The sequence below is a fragment of the Carassius auratus genome, unplaced genomic scaffold, assembly GCF_003368295.1.
Source record: "Carassius auratus strain Wakin unplaced genomic scaffold, ASM336829v1 scaf_tig00214598, whole genome shotgun sequence".
Taxonomy (NCBI): Eukaryota; Metazoa; Chordata; class Actinopteri; order Cypriniformes; family Cyprinidae; genus Carassius; species Carassius auratus.
This window is the reverse complement of record NW_020527732.1, coordinates 61,227-85,968: the sequence shown is the minus strand read 5'-3', so window position 1 is coordinate 85,968 and position 24,742 is coordinate 61,227. Positions and strand designations below refer to the sequence as shown.

At 37.6% G+C, this 24,742-nt stretch overlaps 1 protein-coding gene and 1 long non-coding RNA gene across 5 annotated transcripts; one reads left to right on the top strand and one right to left on the bottom strand.

Annotated features, from left to right (window-relative positions):
- Positions 1 to 8,162: 8,162 nt before the first annotated feature.
- Positions 8,163 to 12,388, bottom strand: LOC113092453 (gastrula zinc finger protein XlCGF8.2DB-like). 2 transcript variants are annotated; one of them, XM_026258051.1, is made up of 3 exons: positions 12,316 to 12,373; positions 11,816 to 11,967; positions 8,163 to 10,894 (listed from the first exon to the last, which is right to left on the bottom strand). In XM_026258051.1, exons 2-3 carry the CDS (start codon positions 11,904 to 11,906, stop codon positions 9,957 to 9,959), a joined length of 1,029 nt encoding a protein of 342 aa, XP_026113836.1. In that variant the 5' UTR covers positions 11,907 to 11,967; positions 12,316 to 12,373; the 3' UTR covers positions 8,163 to 9,956. The 2 variants fall into 2 exon arrangements, with proteins under 2 accessions (XP_026113836.1, XP_026113837.1); XM_026258052.1 differs by lacking the exon at positions 11,816 to 11,967 and having other exon boundaries at positions 12,316 to 12,388.
- A 7,271-nt stretch (positions 12,389 to 19,659) lies between these two features.
- On the top strand, positions 19,660 to 24,156 carry LOC113092461 (uncharacterized). Of its 3 annotated transcripts, none has more exons than XR_003287570.1 (5): positions 19,660 to 20,076; positions 20,398 to 20,487; positions 20,726 to 20,801; positions 21,463 to 21,516; positions 23,896 to 24,156. It is a non-coding gene; the product is annotated as an uncharacterized LOC113092461 (long non-coding RNA). The 3 variants fall into 3 exon arrangements; XR_003287568.1 differs by having other exon boundaries at positions 20,711 to 20,801; XR_003287569.1 differs by lacking the exon at positions 23,896 to 24,156 and adding an exon at positions 23,705 to 23,842 and having other exon boundaries at positions 20,711 to 20,801.
- Positions 24,157 to 24,742: the final 586 nt, after the last annotated feature.

Genomic DNA, 24,742 nt, shown 5'->3' with positions numbered 1-24,742 from the left:
CTTATCAATTGTGTCAATGTGATCCCTAGGGGCATTCTCACAATTTGTATATCTAAAGTAGAAAACCCCAAACAGCACTCCCCTTAAAGCTATTTAGACAGGTTATCTCCAATGAAGGGATGAAAATGGGACTGATGTACTCAATTTTATTAAACACTAGACAATACACTGATTGGCAATCAGAGCAGACAGATGTTTCCTATAGGTAACAGTGAACAATTCTACAATAGATTAATCACAGTGAATAAAAGGTCTCATAATAAATGAGTTACAAGATATAAAAATCTAACAATGCCTAGACTACAGTGAATAAAGTCAGATATATAGGTACTGTTCACATACACTCCAACACTGCAAGAAACACTTCAAACAAAGTTGGCCATGCGTACATTAACACAGCATTTCACACTTCACACCAGTAAACATTGCAAGATAGACACGATCCCTAAAGGAAATATTGCACAATGCCCATGGGCCAAAGGTTGAATAATGACAATTGCCAAACAGACACAAAAAACAACAACATCTAAATTAACGAACTACCACTAGCCGGACTCCCTCCTAGGCCCACCTGGGTCCAGGTCATCAAAGAACAGTGGTAGCAGATCCCCAAGACACACATATGAAGAAACACAAAATGAAACAAAATTATTAAACCCAGGAAAAACAGTAGTGACCGACGAAGGCAATCCTCCTATAATCACAAAAAAATATTTGGTAAAGCTTTAAAATAATGGTCCGTTGTTAATAAGTAGCTACGCAGGAAGTAATAGGTAGTACTACATTAACACTTAACTTAATATTAACTAATATAGAAGCAAGATTAACTAAGCAGTAAGTAATAGCTCATTTAGGACATAGGTAGTTCCTTATTAGTTATTTGATAATTATGTTACTCGTTACTTCAAACCCATGTAAAATCACTACTCGCTATTTTGCGAACAAGTGTCTGTAGACTCGTGACTTCGGGCACCATTTACTGGTTACCATACACGCAGACACCAAGGCGAACTACAAGCAAACAAACAAATGAGCCGTGTTAAGCGGTTCTCATTAAGTTCAATATTAAATCGATATAAACTTCCAAGAAAACTCACATTATCCTGTTTGCACAGACGATACACCAAGAGGTTCACTCTTAAACTCACACCGCATTAATGTTTTTCTATTAATGTCTTGCAACACATTTAAAGGGACACGTCACTTACGCCACCTGAGCCAAATGATCAGCGCCAGTGATTAGGCCTTAAAGGTACACTTCCAGTCTCAATCACCTACCCGCTACATCTAGAACACTAGTTTAGTGACCTGTGCCACTGTTTGTATTTTTCGTTTTGTTAGTAAGAGTAGTTTATTTAGGGCGTCTTTGACGCTGAAGATCTTTTGGGTTTTTTTGTCTCTGTTGTTAATTTAGACTATATATATATATATATATATATATATATATATATATATATATATATATTTGTTGTTTACTTCTAGTAAGATTGGTTTTTGGTTTTACTTATTTCTTTGATTTGGCACGGTCTAGTTCTTTTCTCTTTATACCCTTGTTCCTGTTGTGAACCTTTTTTCTTTGGTTTGCATAAATTGTGTATATAATGAATTACTTTGAGGTGTCCTTGTCCTATTGATTTCTCATTGTAATAAACCATAATTTTTCTTAAATTAGATTTGTTTGTGTGTGAGGTGTTCCAGTACGTGTTCGATGTTGCACGCCTTACTTCCTCTAGTCTTAAAAAGGGTTTGTAACATATAGAAACTTAATCTCTGGGTGCATCTCAATCAGCTTCCAGTAGTCAGCACACCAGTATAGGGAGTCAGTCAGAGTGAAAGTTGATGGCCTGATTAGTCAAGAACACTGTAAACTAGCACTAGATTTGTAGCTTGCTTTTTTTTTTTTTTTTTTTTTTAAACACAGCAGTTTATAAAAGTTGTCATTACGTCACTGATCTAGAATAGAAAACTGGCAAAAGACACTGTACAGATCAGCGCATTACTCGTTGTTGCATTCACACTGCATTGACCCAATCATGTCTCCTCAGCGTTCGGTGATTCGAAACAGTGAATCATTTCATTAAACTGATTCAATTGATTCGTGGTTTCGAAAAGCTCCGTTTCTCCATCACTAAATGAAGTAAACGATTTCGTGTCTGCTTTACAGATTAACAGTATGGGGTACGAAATGAGAGGCACCTTTTCTGTTGCTAATGCACTTTACTCATAAAAACAACGTTCATTAATGTTAGTTGAAGCATTTCAATGTTACATGAATCATAATTAAGCCATTTAACATCGCTTGTTAAAAAGCCCAATTACGAACGGGTTTCGCCGATTTAAACATTTTAAATGTATAAAACTCAAAACCTTTATTCAGCCGAATCATAACACATGCTGGAGCGCGGCGCAGACGAATGACGTCATAACAAAATAAATGTCCCGTTCGCGTGCCGCTGTCTAAAGTCACAAGAGCCAGGCACATATCGCAAATATTTATCGTACTTCTAATGAAAGAGTTGGAGTTCAAAGGCAAAACGGTAATGTTTGGGATCAGAATATAATGTATATATTAGAATAAAATGCAAAAAGTAACTATGTGATTTATAATGTTATAAAATAAGAGTTTGAATTAATCAAGTTAGGGTGATATCAGGTAAAATGGGCCATTTAAGGTTTGGGGGTCCTAGCCCCTCTGGAATTTAGAAACAATAACTACAAATTATTTCAAACTATTGTCATAACTGACAAGTAACAGGTGTTTAATTGGTTGGTTATGGTGGGCGGGGCAATAATTATGTAAGTAGCTTGGCATACCAAATGTAATTAAACCATTATAAGGATGATAAATCTATAAAAAAGCAAAAACGCACATAAAAAAATATGCATAATATCTGTCTTGATGGCATCAATCAGAAATAATGTTGTTAGTGTGGTATAGGAGCATAGTTTTTGAAAAAGTGATGTTTTTCTTGGCGGCCCAATTTACCTTAACCCACTGAGGTAAAATGGGCCATCATCTGTGTCACTCACAAACACAGATACACATGTGTTTGAGTGTGTGTGTCTATTACCATTATTACTGTTGGGGGGTCATGGTGAGTGTGTGTGTGTGTGTGTGTGTGTGTGTGTGTGTGTGTGTGTGTGTGTGTCACACCCTAACACTCACAAACACACACACACACTCACTCACCATGACCCCCATGAACAGTAATAATGGTAGTACATATTTTATTTACAGTGAGAATGGCAAACGAGAAGGAAGCGAGAGGAGAGGGGAGAGAGAGGAGGAGGAAGGATGAGAGAGGAGACAAGCAGAGGAAACAGGAAGTCGGAGAACAGGTGAGGAGAAAGGAATGCAGAGGAAATGAGAGGAGACAGAAAGAGAGAAAAGAGAGGAGGAGTAAGGACCAGAGAGGAAAGGATACAAAGATAAAATAGGGAGGAAAAGTAAGGCCAAACAACTACAATCTGTGGAAAGAGGAGAGGATGAAGGAGGCCTTAGATGAATACAGGAAGGGAGTGAAGAAAGGAATTACAGCGAGTGTGCACCTCTTATCACGAGCATGGGGTTTGCCACGATACACACACTGCAAAGACTCATCAGTGGAAAGGTGACTGGCAGTGAACATGCGTCAGGGCGGAAGCCCTACCTTCCAGAGGAGGCGGAAAGGGAGCTTAAACAAAAAAGTAATCCAGCAAGCAACCAGCCAAGCAAGCCAGCAAGTACCCAGGCAGCAAGCAACCAAAAGAGAAAAAAAAAGCAGGGCAAGAGAATCACAAATCACCTTGCAAAGCCTGCAACACCCACTATGGTGACCCAAATGACCCTAAGGCCACTGAGGAATGGGTAAAATGTGATCCATGTTCTGCCTGGTTTCACGAGAGCTGTGGTGAAGAGAATGGTATCTGTGATGACGATGGTTTCATTTGCAAAGACTGTGTTTGAAAAATGTTTTCATCACACACACACAAATAAGTTATCAGTTATCAATTTTTAATGTGAATTTTTATAATTTGCACATTTCGTTCTAAATGTATTGTTCTCACACACACACACACACAACTGACCTCAGTTCACTGATCTATGTTGTTCCAAAATTGACTTTTTTAACCCTTGTGCGGTCTTCGGTCATTTCTGACCGGAATATTTTACGTTTTGAAATGTTAAAAATCACAGCTTCATCGGAATGATATGAAATGCGGTGACCTTCATGGCATTTGGGGTGTGAACACACAAAAAAATTTAGGGCATGATTCGAACAGTCTAAGTGGGCGTAAAAAAAATAGTAACACTCAGGGTCTTCGGTCAAAAATGACCGTCCATAGGAAATGAATGGGAAATAGACAAAAATACAACAATTCAGAGAATATTTGTGTACACAATTTACAAATCGATCACAAAACTAAAAAAAAGTCCACAGCAGTGAAGGGATGACACTATAAAACATCAAGAGTGTGATATTGACACATCCAATCACACACAGATGCACACACACACACACACACACACACACATACTTACACATAGACACCTATGAACTACTGTGTCTGTAACACAGAGCAAAGTTTTGAGAATGTGAAATCCATTCAATAATTCAGTCTTAATGCAGAGAAAATCTAACAGCAGTGAAGGTATGACACTCTAAATAATCACATACACACACACACACCTATGACCTGCTGCCTGTAAAACAGCGATGAGAAGCAAGCGCTGCCTCTTGGGTTTGTCAGTGCACTTAGAAACTCAGACTTGGTCCTTTGCACCATTCTGAGGATTCTTATTTTTTATTTTTTTGCAGGAGCTCTGTGCCACTGAACAATATGTTTCTGAAGGCCATGGATCATTCCATTCACTATTTGCTTGTCCAGGTTTTTCTTATGACCAAGGACTGTACATAAATGGTAGTCTCTCTTGCTTGTTTTCCCCAAATCTCTGGGACAGGTGCCTGTTTGTCATTTTGCTTTTCTGCAGCTATTGTTCCCTTGTCATAAAATCTCACAAATCTTGACAGTTGATGGAATGTTTTCTCTCTCTCTCTCACACACACACACACACACACAAATGAACTTTAACATTTTGAGAATGTGAAATAAAATGAATGGATCAAAAATTACATATCCAGAGTGCAAAAGTTTGACATTGTCTGCACACACACACACACACACACACACACACAGAGTAAGATCAAAGGCTGACAGTGAGAGTGAGATCAAAGGCTGAGATTCTGCCCTAGTAACCTCCAGTCCAATACCAGCATCTGTAAATAAAAACAAAAACTTGATTGGGTGTGAGGTGGAATAAGTTTTGCTACATTGAGGCCTGCCCTGTCATTTTGCACAATGGCACAAAGACGGTTCACTGCTCAGGAGACCCTCGAATACCTGCTTCAGTCTAGTGAAGAGGAAGAGAATGCTGTCCCAAAAAATCCAGCAGATGATACCTCTGAAGAAGATGATTTTACAGAAGCCGCCCCGGATTTTGAGTCAGAGGAGGAAGAATCAGATGAAGAAGGCCTGGTAACTTACACCTCAAGAAATGGGGAAATACTGTGGTCTTCATTTCCTCCTCTACAGACACAAGAAAGAGCACGGGCACAGAAGGTCCCCAGACATACCCCTGGACCAACAAGGTATGCGTGTGTGCGAGTGAAGGACATACTGTCAACTTTTGAATTATTTTTTACAACATCAATTCAGAACATTCTGCTAGAAATGACTAACTTAAGAGGGGCGACGAGTCTTTGCAAAGGAATGGAATAACATTGAATGGGAAGAAATGCAAGCATATATTGGCCTTCTGATACTGGCTGGCGTTTTCAAATCAAATAATGAGGCAACAAGCAGCTTATGGGATGGGGAGGGCAATTTTTCGTGCCACCATGCCTCTCAAAATGTTCCAAAGACTGTCAAGGGTTATCAGATTCGATGACAAGAGAACAAGAGATGCAAGAAGGCAAACTGACAAACTTGCACCAATCAGAGAAATGTGGGACAAATGGGTGGAGAGACTGCCACTGATGTACAATCCTGGTCTCAACGTGACTGTGGATGAGTGTCTGGTTGGATTCAGGGGGTGGTGTCCTTTTAAACAATACATGCCAAGCAAGCCTGCAAAATATGGCATAAAAATCTGGACAGCCTGTGATGCAGAAAGTAGTTACTCCTGGAATATGCAGGTATACAAAGGCAAACCTGCAGGAGTACAGCATGAGAAAAACTTGGGCAAACGAGTTGTGAATGAAATGACGCATGGCCTTCAGGGACATATTGTCACATGTGACAATTTTTTTTACATCTTATGCTCTTGGGACAGAGCTCCTACAAAAAGAAATAAGAATGCTCGGAACGGTGCGAAGAAACAAACCGGAGCTTCCAAGTGCATTGACAAACCAAAGAGGCAGGGCTCGCTTCTCGTCACTATTTGCATTCACAGATACACACGCCATCGTGTCATACTGTCCCAAAAAAAATAAAAATGTACTTCTCATGAGCACCATGCACAAAACAGCAACAATCAGCGAACGAGAGGACAGGAAGCCTAAAATGATTCTTGATTACAACAACACCAAAGGTGGCGTGGACACTCTTGACCAGGTATTTGCTACTTTATATTGTCTTCTTATTATTGTCATTGTTACTGTTATTATTATTATTATTGTGATTGCTACTGGTAACTTATTTGCCATGCTAAATAGCATATAAAGTGAAATGAACCATCATTTGATGACCGCATATATACTAAATGTGTGTGTGTGTGTATGTTTGTGTAATATTCTAGATTGTTGCAACATATACATGTGGGAGGAGGACGGCTCGCTGGCCAATGGCGCTGTTCTTCAGCATGGTCGATGTATCTGCCTATAATGCATTCGTGCTGTGGAGGGAAATTAATCCCACTTGGAAACAGGGGTGCTTCTTCAAGAGGAGGACTTTCCTCGAGGAGCTTGGGAGATCACTTGTGACCCCCTTCATAAAATCCAGACAGGGCATTCCACGCGCACCAGCCTCCCTGCATCTCATGCGAAAACTTCAGGGAACAGATAATAGAGAAGCTGGTCCCTCCACGGTTGGCCCGTCCACTACCGTTCCCTTCAGAGCTGGCCCCTCCACTGCCGGTCCCTCTGGAGCCATTCCATCCCCGGCTGACCCCTTCTCGGCTCATTCCTTCTTGGCTGGTCCTTCCCTGGCTAGTTCCTCAGCCAAGAGAAAACGATGCCCAAGATGCTTCCCAAGGGATGTTAAAACCACACTCTCTTGCAAGAAATGCAAAAATCCAGTTTGCAAGAGACATTCTTTAGTTATTTGTGACCTCTGCAACAGTTAGGCTAGCTGTTATGTAAGAGTTTGTATGCAGGTAACATACAGTTATAGTAGTTAGTATACACAGCAGTTACATAGTAGCCCACATAGGATAAAGTTAGAATAGTATTTATAGCTCATATTTTATTTTATTACTTCTCTTTTTTTATTTACAGTTTCATTTTTAACGCTTCCTGTTATTTGAGCTTGTTTGTTATTGTTGTTTCCTTTTGATTACTATTCCTCCCTTTTGTTAGTGTTCATTGATATTTTACAAAAATATACGTTCATTGCAAAATGTTTACATAAACTGTTATGTTTGAATGAATTGAATTTTTTCAATTAAATTCTAAAGCAAAAAAGGTTAAATGCTTAATTGTGTTCTCTTTCTAACAATATGTTCAGGTTTGATTGCAATCATAATGCAAAAACTTTAATGCAAATAATGCATGAAATCATTATTTATAACAGAAGAAATATAAAAAAATATACAAAAAGTACTCTTTAGAATGTATTAATATATATTCAAGTCCACTACTTAATATGAGTAAGCAATTATGTCTAAAAACAATAAGGGAATTCACAAGCCTCTCTATAGATTCCTATACTGGTAATAAGTGGTTGCACCATGCACTTACATGTTTTTCTTTCTTTGCTCTGACCAGGTGGCGCTAAAAAATCTTCAAAAAAATGTATTTGAAAGGCCTAGTCTCTGGTTTAATCTGAAATACAACATTAATTTGAAAATAATTTTGAAAAATTTGAAAAAAAAAAATTATGTACTATTTTCTATGAGAAAAATTGTTCATAATTATTGCATAAATATGAATTAATACCTTAAAATTTTCTCAAAATACAAAAGAAAAAATATTATTGAATAAAAATATATTCCACTGATTTTACTGGGGGGCAAAAAAGTTACATTTCAGGTGTCCGGTCACTTTTGACCGTGAAGACCCTGAGTGTGACTCCCAAATGAGGGACGCACAAGGGTTAATTGCACATTTGAATATGTGGGTTTGCACCCAAAATGTATTTTATTTTTTAATGGCACATATGAATATGTTTATTTAATGCAGATTAAATGTTATGTGGCTGTATAAGCAGTTGTGTTTTAAAATTAAAATTGATGATAAATTACTATTTCCCTTTGCAGTTTGACCAGCCCATTTTACCTGAAACTGCTCATGCAAAAAAAATTGGCACAACTGATGTTTCAAGAACTGTAGGGCCTAAATAATTATATTTTATAACATAATTTCAACACAAAATTATAAAAAACAGGGTTAGGGTTATTCATTATCAAACATAAATACACATGGAATAGGCATATATGTTATTGTATTATTGTCCCAAACGATTTACCAAAAAGTGGCCCAATTTAGCTGATATCACCCTATTTAGACTAGCTAATGAATAGATCATGCACACATTTTAATAAAGCCGAATCAGTTTTGTATCAAGTAAATACGTTCGTTTACTTATGTCCTGTCGTGGAGACGCGCTGTTTCATTGTGGCGAAGCTATCTGAAAAGTTATTTTAAGAACAAAGAGCTTTGTAAAAATCAACGCGTTTAAGGCGGGCATATAGGAGTAACAATAATGTATAGTATTAGAATATATATATATATATATATATATATATATATATATATATATATATATTTACCCCAAACCACATAAACACATTGCATTACACCAAATACAAAAAATAATTTTGCAATGTTATAGTATAGTAGGGGAAAGCACTTCTCTCTTTCTTAAATTTATATAACACCACTAATACTCTTGCATGTGAAATTATATCTTGTACATTTTGTTTGTATTTTTTAAATTACCAATTACTTGTTTTTTAATTGACAGCCATATTTTCGTATTTTATTTGAATAAATTTAATGAGTACGTATTAGTACACATCAGTGATGCGCGGGTCAATGTATTAATAACCCGCACGGTCCGCACCCGACCGACATTTTCAACTAACCCGCCCGCCAATCGGACCGCAAAAAAAGGAAAAGAAAATATTGTACCCGACCCGCTTCCTGACCCGCAATTTTTAATATGTAGAAAATGCTCATCATATCGTCATTGGGCCATAGACGTAGGAACTAGGCAAAAAAAAAGGAACTAAAACAAAATCCTAAAAAATTCTAATTTTGTCAAAAATTATTTTAAAAAATCGTCAATAAGCTCATAATTTGTTCTAAAATAGTCTAGTCTGTCTATGTCTATTTTTGCAAATTTCTTTGAAAACATTATTAATGAGTTTATAGAACCTCTATAGAATTTTTCTTCTTCTAGTTTTTACCTTGTGTCTTTATCTGTAATTCATTATTTTTCAATAATATTCCTTTATTATTAAGAAATATTTGAATTTAGGGCCAACTGTTAAAGTGTTTGTTACCAAATAGTAGAGCATTCTTGAGTAAATGTATAATTCCACATTAAAAAGAGGTCTCTCAGAGTCCCATAGATCTGGGAAGCCCGAGGGAGAGCTGGAGGTTGGGAGTAGCTAGCAGGGAAGGAGCCGAGGAGTTTGGCGAAACGGACAGAGCCAGGAAGCCCAATGGAATCAGTGAAGGGAGCAGAGCCAGAAGGCTGGGTGAAGCTGGCACTGACAAAGAGTAAGTGTGAAACATTTTCCACATTGATGACGTTTAGAACAGTTTTCGCGAGTGATTCTTCATGTGGGAATTAAGGTTTACTTTACTTCTGTAACTCTTGCCGCACTGAACACAAACAAAAGGCTTTTCTCCGGTGTGAATTCTCATATGAATGGTAAGATTTCCTTTTTGCGAGAAGCTCTTTCCACACAGATTGCAGGTGTAAGGCTTCTCTCCAGTGTGACCTCTCACGTGGGTACTAAGAGTTGGTTTTTGTGTGAAACTTCTTCCACACTGATAACATACGAACGGCTTCTCTCCAGTGTGAATGTGCATGTGTTTCTTAAGACTTTCTTTTCGCGAGAAGCTCTTCTCACACAGATTGCAAATGAACGAGCTCTCTCCGGTGTGAAGTTTTATATGGGAATTGAGAGTGTTTTTGTGTGTAAAACTCTTTCCACACAGTTTGCAGGTGTAGGGCTTCTCTCCAGTGTGGACACCCATGTGGCTTTTAAGACCTCCTTTTCGAAAGAAACTTTTCCCACACTGTTGGCAGGTGAAAGGATTCTCTCCAGTGTGAATCCTCATGTGCATTTTTAGGCTTCCTCTCTGAGTAAAACTGTTTCCACACTGGTGGCAGGTGAAAGGAGACGCTCCAGTGTGAACTCCCATGTGAACTAGAAGGCTTACTTTTCGAGAGAAGCCTTTTCCACACTGTTGGCAAGTGTAAGGTTTCTCTCCAGTGTGACTTCTCATGTGGACTTTAAAGCTTTCTTTTCTACTGAAACCTTTCCCACACTGTTGACAGGTGAAATGACTTCTAGTGTCTGTATTTTGGGCTCTATTTCGAGAAGAATCCTTTTTTGGGGACTTTTGAGCCTGTGAGCAAATAAAATATTTTTCTCCAGGTATGAAATGAAGATCTTGCTCATATTGGGTTTTCTCTTCCATTTCATTTAGTACTTCATTCTCTTCTTTCAGCAGCATCAGGACTAGGATGAAAGAAAAACACAAATAAAAGTTAACGGAGTTTAAAGGGGAAAAAAGCAAGAGACATCAAAAAGTATCCTGGAAGAACATGAGGGGCAGTAAATTACTGAATTTGAATTTTTATACAAACCATCCCTTTAGCTCAAGGTTTCAGGGAAAATTTATTTTGTTTCTAGTCCTTTGGGTTCCAGATTATGACCCAAAACTTAAAGAAACTTATTATAATGCACTAATTCCCAATCCAATAACAGCTGCAATTTTAGATGTCTCCCTGATTAAACGCACCAGTGCATCAAGAAAGCAACATTACATTACTATAATTAAAAATCTTATAAACTTGTGTGATTTCTTTTGATAAAATATTTCATGAAATATAATCATATTTAGGCAACATAGAAATTATAGCTACAATTAGCTTCAAGCTACACATGCCAATTAATACAACACTTTTATTTAAAAGTCACTATTAATCACCATTGAGTGTTTGTAAAAAAAAAAAAACTGACTGAATCCATTGCAGGTTTTGGTCAAATGATGGGGAGAAATATATCGTTAGTAACATTTTAGGAGAATTGTATGGGGAAATAAAATACTATTTCAGAAGAAGCTCTGAATTGCAACATGTAGAGGAAAACAAAAGTAATAAAGTGTGTAAGAACAAAAAACCCACAAGCTAATGTTAGACAGTCTTTTTTCTTCTTTATTCGTTTCTTCTTTTCATTTTTGAAGAGAGAGAAAACTGTTTTATAGTTTTTTGAAAACATAACCAATCAGAGAAAAAACGTAGGACTTAGTTTCACAAAGGATCTAAGACATTTATTATAGTAAGACTCTCCAAAACATTTTTTATCCACATTGTGATTCAGGGTTTCTCTACTGTACTACTCTTCTGTTCAGTTCAGTTTTGAGAATGTAAAACCAACCTGTTTGTTCCTCAGTATCTTCATCTTCATGTTTGATTCTGAATGTTTCTTCAATCCTCACATCTTCACCCTCCTCTTTAATAAACTCCATCTTTATAAAAGTGTGTCACGTGGATCTCACTCACTTTTTGCCAATGTTTGGTTACTTTTTCCTGTTTAAGATGAGAATAATAAACAGAGATATAAACTAAATCTCTGGTTGCATCTCGATTAGCTCCCTAGTCCAGTAGTTAGTAAGCACACAAGGGAATCAGTCAGAGTGGAAGTTAATGGAATTAGTAGGCAAAATAATAATAAGAATAATAGACTTCCTTTTTGCATGAAAGTAAGAGTTATCTTTTATTTTACGTATTTGTGAAAAAAAAAAACATTGTTCATTTTTAGATTAAGCATTGCAGTGTTGCATCCATTATTCGTTTATGTCACATAGATTGCATACACCACAAAACTGAACGAACAGTTTTCATTGACTTAAACACCATAAACGCTATTAAACAAACCTTTCTGCAGAAGAATCACAACAGAGACAGGAGCGCGGCGCAGCCTCATGACGTCACATCACCAGACCAAAATAAAAGTCTCGTTCTTCTACTTGAATACAGTGCATTGTTAAATGCCGGGCATTTTCTTAAAAGCCACAATGCATACATTTATCACTGTTTCTTTTCCAGGCGAAACATATAGTGTTTAATCCTGGATGACTTTGTCAGAGTCTTAAATATACTGCTCCAGGTGTGTGTTCACAGTGTGTGTGTTCACTGCTCTGTGTGTGTGTGCACTTCGGATGGGTTAAATGCAGAGCACGAATTCTGAGTATGGGTCACCATACTTGGCTGAATATCACGTCACTTTCACTTTCACATACGTATTTTGTAATATCAGATTTTTCTCTTACACCACATTTCCACATTATCCATTTTCATCTATTTATCAGCACACTCATGAAATGGTACCCAATCGATTGTATGTTAAGACCACCTCTGAAGTCTAAATAAACTTCAGTAAAGTTCCATTATTAAACTTTGTGACACTTTTTGTTTACAATGTTTTCTTTTATAGCTATTGAATCATACATGGTTTGAACCCATTCTCCCATTGTAAATGATTATGAAAAAAATCACTATTTCTACTGTCTAATTGCACTGAGCTTTATTATTATGAAGCTTAGGATGAAGGCAATGTAAGATGTGTATTAAAATCTAGTCATAACTCATACAATTAAATAAGGAGGCAGTTAACACACTACTGTACTTACCATTTTGGCCTGCTGTGGTTGAACACAATATTTCTTTGGTAGCATTTTAGTCAAGTCAAGTCACCTTCATTTATATAGCGCTTTAAACAAAAAAGATTTTGTCAAAGCAACTGATAAACATTAATTATGAAAACAGTGTGTCAATAACAGTGTGTCAATAACAATGTCTCATCAGGTTACACTGGCTACCAGTAGCCGCTCGCATCAAATTCAAGGTACTGATGCTTGCCTGCAAGACGACCACTGGCACGGCACCAACTTACCTAAACTCACTGGTTAAATCCTATGTGCCCTCCAGAAGTTTGTGCTCTGCAAGTGAACAACGCCTTGTGGTGCCATCCCAAAGAAATTCAAAATCACTTTCACGGACCTTTTCCTGGACTGTGCCCAGCTGGTGGAATGACCTCCCAAGCTCAATTCGTACAGCTGAGTCTTTACTCATTTTCAAGAAACATCTAAAGACTCATCTTTTTCGCCTGCACTTAACCAACTAACACCAGCACTTTTCCTTTTCTTGTCTTTTTCATTTAATAATAATAAAAATAATTAAAAAAAAACCTGGCTATGCGTTCTATACTAGACTAACTGAGACTTGTCATGGCACTTGTATACTGTTGTTGTTTTCTTGTTGACCTGACTGCTTCTGTTGTTCTCATTTGTAAGTCGCTTTGGATTTTGGATAAAAGCATCTGCTAAATGATTAAATGTAAATGTAAATAATGTAAAATGACAGTTAAAGGCAGATGATCTTTGAATTCAGTGATGTCATTATCTCAGTTCAGTTTAAATAGTACCTGTGCAATCATTTGCAATCATTCGCTGTAAATGAAGTGTACCCCAACTGAGCAAGCCAGAGGCGACAGCGGCAAGGAACCTAAACTCCATCGGTGACAGAATGGAGAAAAAAACCTTGGGAGAAACCAGGCTCAGTTGGGGGGCCAGTTCTCCTCTGACCAGACGAAACCAGTAGTTCAATTCCAGGCTGCAGCAAAGTCAGATTGTGCAGAAGAATCATCTGTTTCCTGTGGTTTTGTCCCGGTGGTCATCTGAGACAAGGTCTTTACAGGGGATCTGTATCTGGGGCTCTAGTTGTCCTGGTCTCCGCTGTCTTTCAGGGATGTAGAGGTCCTTTCTAGGTGCCGATCCACCATCTGGTCTGGATACGTACTGGATCCGGGTGACTGCAGTGACCCTCTGATCTGGATACAGACTGGATCTGGTGGCCACGGTGACCTCGGAACAAGAGAGAAACAGACAAATATTAGCGTAGATGTTAATCTTTTAATGATGTAGCAAGTACATCGGGTGATATGGGAAGTGTTTCCGGTTCTGGTTTACTTAATAAATGCAGCCTAAAAGTCCATTGGATTTTATAAGCACATTAGCATGTTATGTGTCAGCCAGGTTAAAGAGATATGACTTTAATCTAGATTTAAACTGCAAAATTGTGTCTGCCTCCCGAACAATGTTAGGTAGGTTATTCCAGAGTTTAGGCGCCAAATAGGAGAAGGATCTGTCGCTCACAGTTGATTTTGATATTCTAGGTAATATCAAATTGCCTGAGTTTTAAGAATGCAGCAGACATGGAAGAATAAAATGTAACAAGAGCTCATTCAAATACTGAGGTGCTAAACCATTCAGGGCTAAGTTATAAGCAATATTTTAAAATCTATACGATGTTTGATAGGGAGCCAGTGCAGTGTGGACAGGACCGGGCTAATATGGTCATACTTCCAGGTTCTAGTAAGAACTCTTGCTGCTGCATTTTGGACTAGCTGGAGTTTGTTTATTAAGTGTGCAGAACAACCACCCAAAAAAAGCATTACAATAATTTAATCTTGAGGTCATAAACGCATGGATTAACATTTCTGCCTTTGACATTGAGAGCAAACGCCTTCTTTTTGAGATGAAACGTGAAACTTTCTAAGGAAAGATTGTTATAAAATAGCACACATAGGTTCCTAACTGATGACGAAGAATTGACAGAGCAGCATTGGGTCTTAGGTTATTACATGCAGATTACATGAGTTTTTAGGTCCTATAATTAACACATTTGTTTTTTTTTGTTTTTCAGAATTTAGCAGTAAAAAATTACTCATCATCCAGTTTTTTTCTATTGACTATGCATTTTGTTCGTTTTTCAAATTGGTATGTTTCGCCAGGCTGCGAAGAAATATAGAGCTGAGTATCATCAGCATATTAGTGAAAGCTAATACCGTGTTTCCTGATGATATCTCCCAAGGGTAGGTAACATGTAAAGCGTGAAGAGTATCGGCCCTAGTACTGAACCTTGAGGTACTCCAAACTGGACTTGTGATCGATATGATACCTCTTCATTCACTGCTACAAATTGATGGCGGTCATATAAGTATGATTTAAAGGGGGGGTGAAATGCTATTTCATGGATACTGAGTTTTTTACACTGTTAAAGAGTTGGATTCCCATGCTAAACATGGACAAAGTTTAAAAAATTAAGTTGGACGTTTGAAGGAGTATTTCTGTTCCAAAAATACTCCTTCCGGTTTGTCACAAGTTTCGGAAAGTTTTTTTCGAGTATGGCTCTGTGTGACGTTAGATGGAGCGGAATTTCCTTATATGGGTCCTAAGGGCATTTCTCCCGGAAGAGCGCGCGCTCCCGTATAGCAGAGCAGAGAGAGGCTGTGCACAGACAATCACTGATCAGAGCGAGAGCGTCGCGAAATGTCACAAAAGGAGTGTGTTTTTGGTTGCCAGGGCAAGACAACCATGCACAGATTACCAAAGAAAAAACAGCATTAAGGGACCAGTGGACGGAGTTTATTTTTACAGAGCATCAACGGAGTTGTGCAAGTGTTTGTGTTTGTTCCCTGCATTTCGAAGATGCTTGTTTTACAAACAAGGCCCAGTTTGACGACGGATTTGCGTATCGTTTATTTCTTAAGGATAATGCAGTCCCAACGAAAAAGGGTCACGATCGTGTGTTGGAACCGCATGCGGTGAGTAAAGCTGCTTAAAATATCTCTGCCTCCTTGTTAGTGCGTCCGCCTCCCATCGGAGACCCGGGTTCGAGCCCCGCTTGGAGCGAGTCGTTGCTGCTGCTGCTCTCGTTCAGTTTCAGCCTCGGGATCTGATTCTGGATCATAAATAAACGGCTGAATCTGACTGTTAGCCATGGTTTATTTTGGATGATGTTTTTTTCCTCAAGGCAATGTCAGAGCCATTAAATATGTTTTTCAACGGCTCTGGGTAATATCACAGCTTCCAAACGCTCTCGACGCAAAAGCCTACTGGCGCTCGTGATTCTTTAGCTCCGCCCACACGTCACGCCTCTAGGCGCTCGTATTTTTCCGGGAAAAATTGGTACAGACTATCTTTCTCTTATGAATTTAATAAAACTAAAGACTTTTTGGAGTTATGAAGGATGCAGTACTACTCTATAGGTACTCAAGATTAACAGGATATTGAGTGAAAACGAGCATTTCACCCCCTCCCTTAAACCATGCTAATGCACTTCCATTAATGCCAACAAGTTTTCTAGTCTATATGCAAAATAATGTTGTGGTCAATAGTGTCGAACACAGCACTAAGATCCAATAGCACTAATAGAGAGATACAACCAAGATCAGATGATAAGAGCAGGTCTTTTGTAACACTATGGAGAGGAGTCTCAGTACTATGATACGGTCTAAAACCTGACTGGAAATCCTCACATATACCATTTTTCTCTAAGAAGGAATTTAGTTGTGAGGATACTACCTTTCCTAGTTCAATTCTTTTCAATTTGAGTTTATTTGTAAAGCACTTTTTCATTGCAAAGCAGGACTTGGGCGCTAAACATCCTGATTGGTTGAGTTCACGCAGCATTGGTTGAGTTCAACCACCATTTATTCGGATCATTTTCAAAATATTACTGTTATTGTGTCATGAAATTTAATTTTAAAAGTATTTCAGCCGATAATGTAGTTGTTTAAAGCTCAAATTTGTGGTTTATTAAGTGTTTAGCCGATCTCGGAGACATGAGCTCCACGCGATCAACGGGAGCTCAGTCCTCATGTATCCGCCAAGAGCAGCCTCAGATCGGCTAGACCTTCTGAAATGTGCTGCTGACTCTGATGTCTCTTTAGTGGTTAAACATGAAATATAATTTGTTTACATTTTCGTTTACAATCTAACAGGTTATCTTTGGTCTGTATTCAATTTATCTATATGTTAACATGATGTAACACTAATGAGCTGATGGTATTTCAGCCATCTGTTCCATATTAATGAATCCTGACTCTAACACATTCTGCACTTAAAGACCAGAACGTGAGTAAACAAGGACCTTCGTTTTACTACATAATTCACCATTTGGGGCGCCGCGATGTCGGCAACATTCTGCCTTGGGTGACAGTTATTACACCTATTGAGACTGTCCAGGGATACCCGTGAGCAGCCTCAAAGGACAAGCGAAACACCCACATTCCTAAACACACACACACAAACTTTTCTTTACGCTCTGTACGTAAGTATTTAATAATATGTATTTTGAATAGGTTTGTGTATTGCATAAAAATGGTTAATCCTGTTATGCGAGGATTATAAGTTGCTGACTTGTAAATGGGAAATGTTTTTGGAGTAATGTTCTCAAATAGAACCATGGGTTGTAACCCTACCCCTGACCAGCTCATAAAATTTATGATCCCACTGGGAAACAGGACAAGAAAAAGCCAGTTCACCGGTACCTTTTCTCAATGTATGCTTAACTGGTACCATTTTCTCAATGTATTCTAAATGTATTTAGCATTGCCTTTTTGTGCAGTAGATGTTTCCCCATATAAATTGTAGTATCTGCAGTTTTATTCTTCGCTTCCCCTCTTCTGCACTTCTGCTCGTCCTTCTTCACGGCCTTGGCTCGCTCTCCTATCGCCGTCCCTCTCAGCACGGCGGCTGAGAGGACAGCCGTTCTCATGGCTCCTTCGGGAGCTTTCATTTCCATTGTTTTTGTTTCTTTTCGTTACTAAGTTTATTCACCTATTCGCCTCTCCTCACGAGGAAGACGAATTCTGAAACATTGCTTTGTTGGACCTTTCAAATACCGCGCGATTCCGCTGCAGCCCCGGAAGACACGAGAAAACACGTCTAGTCACAAAGACCACGCTCACGCTGCTCCAGCGCACAAAGAGTCACAAGAGACATGTGCAAGTATCATTCTCTATGGAGATTTAAATGCTGCTTAAAGTTTGTCTATGATTTGATTCGTTGTTGTCTTTCAAGGTTTACTGTCTGTGAGTTTGCATAACTGAGCTTAGTCTGTGATCACGCTCTCTCTCTCTCTAACCTCTCTCTCGTCCTTTCTCTCTCAGTCATTCTCTCTCTCTCATTCATTCTCTCTCTCCCTCATTTGGATTCCGTTATGTCTTGTATAAAATTTACTGTTTGTATTGTCTTAAGCGTATTTTTATAAAATTGAAATACATGTTGTTGGTTTAGATGTTTTAACAAGTTTATACAATTCTTCCTCTCCTATAGACGGTTTCATCGGGCGCACGCGCCTGGACCTAAGTTAACTTCCGGTCTGTGTTGTGTATATCGGTCTGGCTGCAGTGCCTTCTACAAACGTAGTTAAAGCCAAGGTGATGAGTAGACTGAAGTTGGGCTCAGGTGGCTGTGCTGCGGGATGTGTTTCCCATACATTTATTTATTTTTGGAGACTTGCCACAATTTTAAAACTGATCGATTTTCAAAAAGGCTTCGTTAAATAAACACGAATAACATAACATTACGTAACGTACTGCGCGTTTAATAATAATAAGAATTCCTTACATTTATGTTTAAATATCAAAACGAGGCACAGTTGTTTTTATATCGCTGTATTTCTGAAGGAAGACTTGCATGCAAAGCAGTGTGTGAGCGTACCAGCTCTGCTTTGTTTACAGCTGTTACTGGGGAAACCTCTATTTCTCGCGCTTTATGACTATGCTTTAAAACATCTCCTGCTGGCAAAGAATGAATTTGCATTTTCATTAAGTCCGCCTGATTCACGCAGCAAACATATTTTGTTTGTTATCAAAAAATATCTACTCAAGAGGGACTTGACTGTTGTTATTGATTCTATTTGGAGTCTACCGGAAGTTAAGTTAGGTCCACTAAAGCGCTCACGCGCATTAACGTTTGTTTATGTTGATGCCGTTGAAACCGTCTATAGTAGAGTCTGATGTGATACTGTAGCTGACGGATGAATGGTTACAATTTTATCTCTAATAGTATTAATCTTAGAAGTAAAGTAGTTCATAAAGTCATTACTGCTGTGGTGTTGGGAAATGTCAACACTTTCCAAGACCAATATTTTTAATTTAATTGTAAATTACTTTTGTATACTCATCAACAAGAAGAAAATGAAAAACTCCCAGACCCTCAACCTCAGGACAGAATGGACCGTTTCTGTCGCACAGAGCTGAAGCAGGGCCAAATCAGCAAATATATTAATACCCAAAGAGCAGCAAGATATTGACACCCTGTGTAGCAATTTTTGCATTTTTGCTTTATAAAAAACAGTTATTTTCAAGTGATTTTTCAAAATCAATTATTTTATTTCTTTTTTTTTTTAATCTATATTTTTCTTAATCGTTATTCCTTGCATTTTACGGATTGAGGTGTTCCATTTAAGATCCCAGACTGCATCCATGGTGAACTTCTAAATTGGGATGCCTGGAAGACTACCTCTTCCATTCTTGCTGGGGCCACCTCTGGACCACTAGAGAACACCTGTGCCTTACGGTCACATTTCAACCACAACATTGTGGTGAAGCTGGACTTGTTCCACTGCCTGAGGCGTTTTTTTACGTTAAATGTGCCAACAGTATAATACTGTAAATAGTAAAGGATTATGGGAAAATATAAGTTTAGTACTGTAAATATTCTCTACTATAAATCGATTTACAGTAGCGACAATGCCCGCGAAAAAACTGACCAATGACAATGGAGACTTCTTTTCAAGGTTTTTTTTTTTTCGGTTGGGACAACTGAGGAAAGACTCGACAAAAAGGTTAGTATTGTTTCTGTAATTATTTTATGTAAAACCAAGATATTTTCAAATGCAGTCACTTATTAACAGCAACCTAACACGAACCAGTGCTGCAAATTGAGTGAGTTGTTAATGTGAGGAAAATATTCCAAGATACTTTTTTTCTGCCTGTTTGTCAAGCAGTGAGGTAATGTTACAATTGTTACTGCTGTCATCATTATGGCAATTCAACAGGGCGAATACAGTTTACATTGACTGATATTTAGTGACACAGAAACAAAATGAGCTTTTTTTAATGCTCCTCTGACTCATTATTATTTTTTTTCTGTTGTAACATCGGAGGTGTCTTAACGTCGGAGGTGTGTTCATTACTGGCGGTTACCATCATCTGAGGAAACTGGAAGCTACCATCAATTCAGTGAGGAAAAGCTGGTGATTATACCATTCTTATATGACTAATAGTTAGTGAGACAGGAAAAAAATGGAGTTTTTTTAATGTTCCTCTACCTCTTTAATGTAAATTAGCTAAGTAGGAGGACTCTGTGGAAAGTTTACTTTAACAGCAAACTGAAGTACGAAAAGAAAAGTGAGGCAACACTAAAGATGGAGGTTGTATAACAATATTTTAAAGTGAATATTTTGTTTTCATTTAAAGTTTTTTTGCTGTTAGAACGTCGGAGGTGTCTTGGAGTTCTTTCCTGGTGACTGTTCCTGGTGGTTAATGTTACCGTCATCTGAGAAAAATGGTAAGCTAACATCAATTCAATGAGGAAAAGCTGGTGATTATTATACCAACGTTGACTCTTATATTAAAACGTTAGTATTAACTGAAAACTGTCATTTCTATCTATAACATACTGTTTAAAAAAGCAGCAGTCAAGGTGATTGCGCAGTTTGTGTGCAAACACTGCAAGTTATCTGTGCGAACGCATTACAGATTTTACCACCATATCATAATGCATAGGAACCTGGCTAATTTTAGGTTTAATTGAGGTTTGCCGACTTGTCTTTGTAGTTTTCAGACTCCGTCTGCACTAAAGTCACACATGCGTCGTAAGCACACACAACCAAACTGGGGGATGTAAGAGATGGCAGGATTATAGTGTATAAGACATTTCTAAAAGACTATTACTGTTTTTGTATTCATATGTCATGCATTTGAGGTACACTTTAATTTTCATCATCAATTTAGGATCACACTTCTATTTTGCAAGATAGGCAGACATACTTGTGCTGGTCAAGGGGTTGTATCACAAGATATCACAAAGTGACATATAAGCATAAACTTGATTGGAGAGCACATTGAGAATTATTTTAAAACAAGATGCAAGTATGTTCTCTATATATGTAATTCATTTCTCCCACCCTTTTGTTAATTTCTCTACTTTTGGGTCACTGCAACTCCAGCAGATGCAGAGAGAAGCCTCTCTCTGCCCAGTACCCCAAGACTGATTGCACTTGGTAAGTCTATTAAAATGCTTTTTTTAATTGATACTATGGCTGAGATTAAAGTTGGTCATCATCTACCAGCAGACGGACACATGAGAGCTGACTGAACGTCTGCTCTTGTGTCAACAGAACATACATGTATCGCGGTGCTCTCGTGAACATGTGTTGAAGATTAATATTTTGTAAATAAAGTGGTACATAATGTTTAATTATTTTAGGCAGCAGCCAATCCAACCAGGCTGTACATCACAAGCTCTTATCCTAAAGCTTTTAGACTGCATTTATTTGATCAGAAACAGTCATATTTTTAAATATGATTGCAATTTAAAATAACTGTTTTGTATTTAAATATATTTTAAAATGTAATGTATTCCTTTGATCATTACTCCATTCTTCAGTGTCACTTGATAGTTCTAAAATCTTTGTAATATCGTCCTCTTTTAAAGAAATAAAATAAGTCCTCTGTGACAGCTTAACATCTTGGCACTCTAAATAGACATAGGCTCCTTTAGACTATAAATAGACCAACGCACCAATAAAAACGAGTCTTTTTAACAAATTAAATTAGGATAAATTTTAAATTAAGATGGGTATTTGGCAATAACTAAATTAAGATAAAGGCTCCGGATTTGCTTCGCCACTAGCAGCTGACAATTAAAGTCCCCGTGAAACAGAAGTTGCAAACGACTTTTCTCCAGTGTTGTGACGTATTTCCGAGAGAAACGGAATAATAAAAGAGGAAAATAGTGGGCGTGGCTTATTTTCAAACTAGCACCTGATTGGATCTAGATAAGAAGGTGTGTTCAATTGCATGAGACATGGTTTATTTCAACTCACCGTCAAACTCTGTGAGGTACCAATGGTGTACACTGACGGGACAGCGTTATCTGTTAATGACAGATATCTCACAAACCCCATTTCGTGTTCTGTCCAATTTTTTAAGCATTCGCGCGTGAAGTGCTTCGAGCACATCCGTGACCACTCTGTTATCCCTCCTTCCTCGAAATGTAAAAAATCGAGCCATCTGGACCGTAACGAGGGAATTTTAGGGAAAGGGAAAAGTGTTCCGTGAGTTCCACAACCAAAAATGCACCTCCTCGCCATCTCTCCTTTCACGGAGACAGGGGTAGCTGCAGCCTGGAGCAATGGGTGTGCCGAAAGGTTGGGGCGTGGCAAAAGGTAGGGGTGTGACAAAAGGTTTCTCATTGGTGGAAGGAGTTTTACTGCTGGCCAATCAGCAGCTAAATATACATTTACGTAATTTCTAGGGCCGGGACTCGATTAAAAAAATTAATCTAATTAATTAGAGGCTTTGTAATTAATTAATCGAAATTAATTGCATATAAATATTTGACCTGAGAACAGTAAGAAGTAATTTTTTTCACATGGATTTATAGTATACCATTGAATAATGACTGAATACATAAGCTTAAGCAACAAAATATTGTTTATTTTTGTTCAACCAAGTCTAGCAGATCAGTGCAATTTTTGCCATGAAGTGTAGCAATAGCATATTTAGAAACAATTTAGAAATAGTACACTTATAGGTGCTGGAACCTTCTGTAAAGTGTTTTTTTTTTAAGTAAAACACAATACTGTTAATTACATTCAGAACATTGGAAACACTGACTATTAGAAAACATCTCTCTGTTGCTTCAGAGGCCATAACATACTAAGTCCAACTCTCAATAACACTGGCCAAAACAATAAAGAGTTCAACATAAACTGTTGCACCAACATAATACTACATAGTTCAGCATAAAGTGTAAAGTCCACGCTAGCTGCTATATGTTTTGCGTTGAGGTGATACTTCAGGCTCGATATGCTGCATATGCGAACGCTAGTTGGTACTCCAGTATAATCGTTCCGCCAAAACTCATCCAGTGAGAAACGTTCAGCGGGGCAAAAATAAGTTATTAAAAATGCGGGGAATTTTTTTTTCTGTAATTAATTAATCTTAGTTAACGCGTTATTTTTTGTGTAATTAATTAATCTCAATTAACGCGTTAAAGTCCCGGCCCTAGTAATTTCCTTAGACAAGGTGGTGGCGATAAGACTTGAGGTAATTATTCATAGTTTATACGTGGATCTATACTTTATATACCACAAATATGTATATTAAGATAAGTTTGTTACGATGATATTTTTTACTTTGCGTTATATCTTGCAGCGTTAGTAATTAGTTTATTGTTGTTGACAGACATATGTACAGTGAGACAAAACGATGACCGCACTGACAGCGAATCCTTCAGAGATGATTGTTTATATGGAGAAGTGTCTGGCTGCAGACGTGCACTCTCAGGCACTTGTGCTTCTTTTATTGGATATGTTATTCTACTTACTGGTTAATTATTTTTTGAATCTCTCAACATTTGTTTTTCTCTTGTGTAGGTATGGTTTACTGGAAGTCTGTCAGTCCAGATGTGAGGAAGACACACAGAGTGGAGCTGGAGCTCAGCAGATGTGTGATGCTGTAGATACTGTGGTCTTCACAGCTTTCTATTCAGACAAAGAAAACAGAAGTTTGCTGGGTTCTGTTCTATGGACTGCTACTACAGAATGAATGAATTAATGAATGAGTGGTTTATCTATCTATCTTTATCTATCTATCTTTTTACTTGTATTGTTGACTGAAACTGAAAGCTAAATAAATGTTTTAGTGGATAAACCTGTGTCTGTTTGCTTAATTGGTTAATGTCACTTAAAACAAGGTTACTAAACTTTTCTGACTAATTTTTTTAATTATTAGTTTTTAATTTTTACTAATTTTTCTTTATCAGGTTAAAAATCTGGTTTTCTAGTGTAACACTTTACAATAAAGGTTCATTTGTTGACTGATGTATTAACTAAAATTAACTATGAGCAATACATTTGATACGGTATTTATTAAACTTTGTTAGTTAATAAACATACATCTGTACGTTGTTTGTTCTTGTTAGTTCACTAATGTTTACAAATACTGCTGACTTTAAATGACTTTAATTTAAGAGCAGCAAGTAAGACTAACCTTGTTTAGAGACGTTTGTATTCTCAAAAATAATTGTAATCTGTTTTTGATTATTGATAAACGAAGACCTAAAAGTGGCGATGACGTCAGTAAGCCCTTTTGAAGGTACTTTCGAAAGTAATTTAAAATAATATTATTTACATCATTAACGCAGTTTTTACATTGGATGAATTTCAATTGGTTTTATAGGATTATGTGTTTAATTTATCGCTTTCTATTAATCTATAGGCC

Excerpts from the sequence above, each read along its gene's own strand:
- LOC113092453 (XM_026258051.1), bottom strand. The coding sequence starts at position 11,906 with ATGGAGTTTATTAAAGAGGAGGGTGAAGATGTGAGGATTGAAGAAACA. Across the intron at positions 10,895-11,815 it reads AGATACTGAGGAACAAACAG|TCCTGATGCTGCTGAAAGAA; the intron begins GTTGGTTTTACA and ends CTTTCATCCTAG.